Source organism: Electrophorus electricus, chromosome 21 (genome assembly GCF_013358815.1).
Source record: "Electrophorus electricus isolate fEleEle1 chromosome 21, fEleEle1.pri, whole genome shotgun sequence".
NCBI classification, from domain to species: domain Eukaryota; kingdom Metazoa; phylum Chordata; class Actinopteri; order Gymnotiformes; family Gymnotidae; genus Electrophorus; species Electrophorus electricus.
Genome location: NC_049555.1, coordinates 144,115 through 152,190, shown reverse-complemented (window position 1 = coordinate 152,190; position 8,076 = coordinate 144,115). Strand labels below are relative to the sequence as shown.

At 40.7% G+C, this 8,076-nt stretch overlaps 1 protein-coding gene across 2 annotated transcripts in view; it reads left to right on the top strand.

Annotated features, from left to right (window-relative positions):
* Positions 1–122: 122 nt before the first annotated feature.
* Positions 123–8,076, top strand: part of vps35 (VPS35 retromer complex component) — a 38,775-nt gene continuing 30,821 nt past the window's right edge. The window contains exons 1-10 of one of the 2 annotated variants that reach the window (XM_035520748.1): positions 123–229; positions 1,281–1,379; positions 1,926–2,022; positions 3,080–3,203; positions 3,556–3,738; positions 5,143–5,356; positions 6,700–6,783; positions 7,085–7,194; positions 7,296–7,392; positions 7,664–7,812. In XM_035520748.1, the coding sequence (XP_035376641.1) occupies positions 227–229; positions 1,281–1,379; positions 1,926–2,022; positions 3,080–3,203; positions 3,556–3,738; positions 5,143–5,356; positions 6,700–6,783; positions 7,085–7,194; positions 7,296–7,392; positions 7,664–7,812 (1,160 nt within the window). In that variant the 5' untranslated portion in view covers positions 123–226. Of the gene's footprint in view, positions 230–313; positions 680–1,280; positions 1,380–1,925; positions 2,023–3,079; positions 3,204–3,555; positions 3,739–5,142; positions 5,357–6,699; positions 6,784–7,084; positions 7,195–7,295; positions 7,393–7,663; positions 7,813–8,076 lie in introns of those variants that run through there. The other variant, XM_035520749.1, reaches the window with a different exon arrangement.

Below are 8,076 nucleotides of genomic sequence, written 5' to 3'. Positions count from 1 at the left end.
TTTCTAAAGATAACTATAAAATAACGTTAATATTAGACGAACTACATGCTTAGTGCACAAACGATTTTTTTTAAAAAGAAAAACATACATAAACGTCAGTATATCTATGATTTATACTCTAAGGTTACGTTAAATGGTTAGGCCAATCACCGCTAGGTCGTTTCTAGCAGTCACATGACAGAGCATTTTTAGGAGGGCATCTGGAGATTGCTGATACTTGATAATCATGGTAAGTAAGAGGAATATAATGCGCGTCTCCCCTCGGACCATAAGGCTTGTGTCTAATATTAAAGCTTCCCTGCTCGGTTAATAGCGGTAACTAAACCAAGCACCAGCCTCTCAAGCTCTGCTGTTTTGTTACGGGTCGGCGTTAGCTGAGGCCTGGAGGACGAGCTCGTCTGAAGTGCTCCAGATTTCTAGGCTACCTCAGTTTTTGCTTAATTCCTCACGCTTATCTTGAAGTGTTGGTCTTTGTATTTTTAAATCTGCACGATTCACCAAGTGAATGTTAAATATTCCAAAGTTACTGTCTAGATTGATATGTTCTGTTGACTGCTCTGCTCACTTCTTGGGCTAAGCTTTGTAGCGTTTTAGCATTAGCTTTGTAACCAGCCCCACTGTCATTAGAGATCTAATGCATCTGTTTTGTCCAAAACGGAGAGTGAAACATGTTGGCTAAGTAGGTTATTTACCTTAATTTGACTTATATAAATCGATGTAACCCATTGCTAGTCACAGTGACTTGTGATACTAATGACAAGTGTAAGTGAGCTAGCTAGCTAATTTGCTTCCGCCTTGAGGCTAGCTAAGGTAGCTGTCATTTTTGTAATTGAATTCAGCAATTCTTACAGCCAGCTAGTTAGTGGGAGACGCATTAATCTAACCACCTTTTCCTAACCAGCAGGAATGATTGCTTTTAATTAAGTGTTTTTGTGGTTGGTCGTTAGGTATTGTAACGTGCGCTTGATTGGTGATAGCTATATTTGACACAGCTATGTTTGACACACACTGAACACACCTGCGTTTCTCAACCAGATAAAATACTGCTTTTAAAGTTGCATTCTTTCTCGAATGTCCAAAACCGGCTGTTTTTATATAATAAAATGTATTATAAATTAATATTCGTTTAATTTAATTGGTCTTCTGCTTGGTTTATAATATTGTGACATTCTTTTAAAACGAATTTCTAGGTGGTGTTGATGTTGCTCTTCGCAGTTAAATGAATTATGTGTAAATCTTTGTGATCCTCTCCACTGATCCGTTGTTGGGCTGTTCCGTAGCCTACCACGCAGCAGTCACCCCAGGATGAGCAGGAGAAACTCCTGGATGAGGCAGTCCAGGCTGTTAAAGTGCAGTCATTTCAAATGAAACGGTGTCTGGTATGTCCAGTAGCTTCCCGCCTACAGTCAAAATGTTGGCTTAATGTAACATAAAACTTTGTACACATCCATTTTATGTGCAACATTTAGGTTCCACCACAGGGGCAACATTTAGGTTTCACCACAATTAGGAATATGAGGCACATACGTACAGGATTACCCATTTACTCCTGGTCTTATGTAGTCTGAAAGCACAAGGTGTTTTGTTTAGCACGTGCATGTGTCATGTACTTTAGTTCTTTTAGAGAGCAGTGTTGCCTAACCACAAAACTGCAGAGCAAGTACAAATGGTGTCACATAATTCTAAACTTCAAAATGTTCATTGTTTTTAAATGTAAAGTAATTGGAATGTAATGCTAATGTATTGCTAAGACTGTGTAACCTTACTATTTAAAATTGAGAACTTCTAATCAGGAGGGCTAAGGAAATGCATTAGGATACTTTTTGAAACTTCCCAGTTTTTTTCTGTGAGCCATTTTTTAATCAAAGCCTCAAAGTTGCTTAGTTTTTTGTTTTTGATATACATTGGAATATTTCTCCATCCAGGACAAGAACAAGCTGATGGATGCACTGAAACATGCCTCGAACATGTTGGGGGAACTGCGGACTTCCATGCTTTCTCCTAAAAGCTACTATGAATTGTGTATGTGTATTTTTGTTGTTTGTTTGTTTTGCCGGAAGCAACTCACCCGAGTTGTCCAACAGGGATCGCCCCCCTGTAACGAGTTGCTTAAGGGTTAATGCCAGCACCCATCAGCTGGGATCAAACCCTTCACTTTGTCTTATGGCCAAGCCCCAGGCTGTTCAGCTTCCACCAACTACTGTAACCATGACGTTGGCATGCACGGCAATGGATGAAAGAGTGGTGTTTGGCAGTGAATATTCAAAATCCTGCCATATTTCTGAGCTCATATTTGAATCACAGCTGCACACATCACTGCTGAAAGAGTAAAGGATTTCCTCCCTTATTTTGCTCTAAATGAGTAAAGACCAGTTCTAAGCAGTATTTTGTTGTACTTCTGGAGATGCACATTGTCTGTAGAAGACCTTGTCTTAGACCTTGAACAGTGATGCCACTGGTTTTGAATCACCCAGAAAGATTCTGCCCATGCTATACGTTTTACGCAGCTGTCTGCCACATTAAAGACTTTAAAAACCCCTAGTTCTCTCCCATTTTGTTCCCATTATGAAATGCTTCAGTGAGGTACATTTTTTTTAATATTGGTGCATCACAAATGTATGCATTTTACTAAACTTTATTCAAACGGTGTGGCCTTCCACAGTTTATCAACTACTGCAGTTACTACTTTTGATACTTGTAGAACTCTGATAACTCGGCCTGTCCATGCTTTGGTTTGGGGTTGGGGTTAGCGCCTATATATTGCACTGATTATAACAGAGTTTGTGTGTTATATGTCTGGATAAGAGCATCTGCTAAATGCTGTGTATGTAAATATATATTATACTCTAACCCTGTTCATGGCTTGGGTTAGGGTTAGCACCTCTCTCTCTCTCTCTCTCTCTCTCTCTCTCATATATATATATATATATATATATAAAATTAGTGTGTGTATGTATGTGAAATACCCCAGTCTTGTGCATGGCATGTTGACTGTAGGTGGCAGGCCTTGTGTTTATTGACATCAGAGTTGTATGCTCCTCTGTCTATAGTAACAGCATCATATCTTGTCTCAACACAGACATGGCTATTTCAGATGAGCTGCACTACTTGGAGGTCTACCTGACTGAAGAGTTCGCCAAAGGCCGCAAGGTGGCCGACCTATATGAGCTTGTTCAGTATGCTGGGAACATCATCCCCAGACTGTGAGTACCCCAGACATTCCTTAGCAGAGGATGCACGCAGATTGTAGGGAGCAGCACTGGTCATTGGTGGTCATTGGTTCAGTATGGTTTGATGGTTGTTTAAGTTAAAATGTCTCTTAAGAATCATAAAAATAAGCATGTTCAGACTTGTCTTCAGCTGTTCATCTGGTTGGCATGGACTAAAGGCCTAGCTATCACTGCCTGCCTTATACATACATCTTAGTTGTTTGAGTTGTGGGTCTCTCTTTGCAGTGAACTTTGTTTGCCTGAAGCTTGCTGTCCACCTTTCTTATTAGCATTTAATCTCAGGTTAAGATTTTCTTTGTCATGTTTTTTTCTCTTTTTGTCTCAGGTACTTGTTGATAACGGTGGGAGTGGTGTACGTGCGCTCCTTCCCTCAGTCACGCAAGGACATTCTGAAGGACCTGGTGGAGATGTGCCGTGGTGTGCAGCACCCTCTGCGAGGCCTGTTCCTTAGGAACTACCTGCTGCAGTGCACCAGGAACATCCTGCCTGATGATGGGGAACAGGCTGAGTAAGAGCTGTGCATGCTGTCTATGCATGCACTTCTGGGGTATGGGTTAGGGGTTTGGGTTAGTGCTAGGGTTTAGGGTAGAGGTTGGGTTAGGGTAAGGTTTGGAGTAGAGGTAAGGGTTGGGGTTCATGGCCTGATGACTTCTATTTTGACATATACAACTAAAACAAAATGCCTGTGTGAGACTGCACAACATTCAGCAAAATGCATAAATTGCTTACTAACTGCAAGTGATTTTCACAAAAACTCAAATTATGTAATTGGATCAGCTGGAGTGAGCAGCTAATGGAATGGCAGAGTTACAGAAGTGGTGTTTATTTTGCAGTCATTTGAGCCCCTAGCAGATGGAAATTTTCTGTCAAAAAAAGTGTTAAGTGGGAGAGGAGTGTAAATTAGTGAAATTAGTCAGCATGAAAGTCTTCAAATCACAGAACGAAATGGATAAACAATAAACACTAATTTATTGTAAGGAATGAATGAATTGTTTCATATCATTTTGGCTTTAGATAACATGAGCAGCCTCAGGTTCATGAGTGTGGTAAACCTTCATGGTCTCTTCGCAGAACTACATTTACTACCCACTTTATTTGGAAAGAATCATCTTATATGTACTCATTTGACTATTTTATTAGGTGCACCTATCTTATAGGCTGGTGGATAGTTCAACACACAGCAGTGCCACTCGCCTGGTATTGGCTGTCATGCTGAGAGGAGTGTTTTGGGCATTAGCATGTTGTTGTTGTTGTTGTTGTTTAATTTTTAATTTTAATTTTTTAATTTTTTTATAAACCATGTTAATCATCGCTAGGTTCAGTGGTCTTCCTCCCAAAAATATTCAGCCTGAAGAAAATGATGATTGATGTAGTGTTGGAGGTTAGCTAACACCGATATGTGACAAAAGATGGGCTATATTCTCAAACTGTAATCTACAAGGTGGTTCTAATTGTTTTACAGAAATAATTGTATAGTGTATAATATAGTGTACTTTATAACTTCTGCTGGTTTCCTTGTATATCCTTGATGTAGAACAACAAATCAAGTCTTTACCAAACTGTCTTGCCTAACAATCTGAAGGGAATGCTAGTAAGGAAAAAATATACCTATATTCAGAACTGTGTGCACATACAGAGAAATAATTTGGCACTCCACAAACACCAACGATCACAGTATAAGATCCATTACACACTAACGATCACAGTATGAGATCTATTACATACTAACGATCACAGTATGATGCTACACACCGGCGATCACAGTATGAGAGCTATTACTCAGGTGTTCAGAATATAACAAATTTCTTAATGTCTGCAGCTCCAGCTGGGTACCAGTAATACAAACCCACTGAACTTAGACAGTCACGCTTATAAACCTTCCTTTTAGGATTTATTTTGTTGTTTAAAACAGGGAGGAGATGACCGGGGACATCAATGACTCGATCGACTTCGTCCTGCTGAACTTCGCTGAGATGAACAAGCTGTGGGTGCGGATGCAGCATCAGGGCCATAGCCGTGACCGTGAGAAACGGGAGAAGGAGAGGCAGGAGCTCCGCATTCTTGTTGGGACCAACCTGGTCCGGCTCAGCCAGCTCGAGGGCGTCAATGTAGAGAAGTACAAACAGGTTCGTGTCCCTACCCAGTCCCTGCAGCACGCAAAGCTGATTAGTACAGTCAGCAGTGGCGCTGTTCGCTAAAGTGTCATGGGCTGTAAGAGTCTTGTGATGAAAGACTGTCTCTGCTCATGTAAGGGGTCAAAAGCCTCTTGTGCTCTGCTCTTGGCACATTAGAGACCTCTTGAGTGATAGGAAACCCACACAAGAGATCTCGGTGCCCTCTGATGGTTCTCTGATGGTTCTTTGTAAGGCTCTTTTACATCTTGACCAAGCCATTTATATTAGGCTGCATGTATTAGAGTTGGTAACCGCCTCATCTTTAAAGGCTATAAAGAACCTCCTTATAATGTTTGTCAAAAGAGTGATCTATATGCCGGTCTGTTTTAGCCTTTACAAATGTATTCTGCTAGTGTGTTAAAACAATCTTTCTGGACATTTTCAAGGAAAACTTTGAGTAAGGTACTCAATAATTATTTTTAAACAAATGGCTAAAGGTGAAATATTTAGTATGATTTTGTCAGTGTTCGGGCGCTGGACAAGCAGTCAGGCATAACTACAGGTCACTTCTGCATGGTGAATTCTTATTATTAACACAGCAGAACAATTGATTTCTAGGTATTTTCTTACTGTATGTTTCAGGTAAAAAGCTTTGATTCAGGCTTTCAAAATTTTATTGCATTATCATTTAATGATGCACTTCATACGACAAATTGCAGACATTAAACATTGAATAGGTGTATGTTATTAAGCTGTACTTTTATTGTATTTAGTTGTTAATGCATTCTTTCAAAACTCCTTGCTGGCTTAACTGCAATGCCAGACTTCTCAGAATGCAAATAGTTGTTAGCATGTTTTTGTTGTTACAGCATTGACCACACAGCAATTTCACTTAGCCCGAAAATTCAGAAATACAACATTTTATCTTTCTGATGATCAGGAATAACTTCTTGTTTTGCATTTGATAAATCCTTGGTTTGTGCACTTATTCTTAGCTTTGAGGCTAAGCTCTGCGGAGGTTGCCTGTGGGTGAAATGATCTGCACAGTGATATAAATGTTGCATAAAGAAAATTAGTCTGTTCCGTCAGCCGTATATCAGGGTTATAAAGTTCTACAGATAAATTACAGGTATCATGTCCACCAAGCTTGTTCATTTTTGTTATGCTACCATTCTAATTTTGCTCCCTGTGACCTGCTGATAAAGGTCATCAGAATGACCGTCACAACAGAACCTGTCATATGATTCATATAATATCATCATGAATGCAGCTCCTTTAATGTATATGCAGCTGGAATGATTATTCCTGCGTAGCTAGTACCAGTTTGCCTAAATGTGTACTCTGGGTCCACTCAGATTGTGCTGCCTGGAGTGTTGGAGCAGGTGGTGAATTGCAGAGATTCTCTGGCACAGGAGTACCTCATGGAGTGCATCATACAGGTACTGCCCATTACCACGGAAAGCTGCTAACCTCTCTGCTTCCTCGTTTCTTTGTGGGGTCATTTCAATGTGATTTATTTTCACTATGGCTTCCTCAATGTTTCATGTTCTCTATAATTGCTTTAGGTACTTGCCCATATCAGAGCTCTCAAATAAGTGGGGGAAATACTTTTTTGTTGTTAAGTGGTTTCAGAAAATGATTGAAAGTGTGTGTGTATGCATTTGTGTGCACATTGGTGTCTGTGTGATCTCTTTGCACAGACTTTGTTTGTTGTGTATCTGTTCTTCTGTTCCTTTGTAGGTCTTCCCAGATGAATTCCATCTCCAGACTCTGAACCCTTTCCTCCGTGCCTGTGCTGAACTTCACCAGCACGTCAATGTGAAAAACATTATTATTGCTCTCATTGACAGGTGTCCCCCTCACACACAGGCTTTTATTATTTTTGGGAGTCTCACTTGTTTGGGACTGCTCTCTAATTTGTGAGTCTCACTTGTTTGGGATTGTTCTCCAGGTTGGCCCTATTTGCCCACAGAGAAGATGGACCTGGAATTCCTGCTGAAATCAAACTCTTTGACATCTTCTCACAGCAGGTTGCTACAGTTATTCAGGTGTGTTTGACTCTTGCAGCTTTCTGCCTGTGCAGGTGGAGCAGTAACAGTAGAAGATTTAAAGCCTGAGAATGGTCAGAGTGCTTGGTTTGGTTTTAACACCAGACCGCAGCTGGGCCTAACCCAGTCATTGTGCAATTTCTGGAGACAGCAGCAGGCTGTGTTCAGCATGCTTTTATGCTTGAAATTGGCCAGTACGAAGTATGCGTTTTCAAAAGCCAGGCTTTCCTGAACCATCTTCTGAAACTGTGTGTATCTGTTTGGCTTTCAGTCCCGTCAGGACATGCCCTCCGAGGATGTGGTCTCCCTGCAGGTCTCTCTCATAAACCTGGCCATGAAATGCTACCCTGAACGTGTTGACTATGTGGACAAGGTCCTGGAGAGCACTGTGGAGATCTTCAACAAGCTCAATCTGGAACAGTGAGTGGCTCTACCTCGTCCTCACTCACATGTTCTTTTACTCCTGCAGTGCTTCTTGCAGAAAGCTCCTCAATCTTACATAACCTGCTTCACACTGCTAGTCATTCATCCTTCATAAACAAGCCTGACAGGTCCTAAAGAACTTTTACTTTTTGAATGATTCTGAACTGTATTTGAAAACAAGATACAGGTAAATGCTCCTAACCAGGCTCTCTAAAAATATCACCTTTCCAGAACCTTCCTCGTTTAGACCAAACTCGGGCT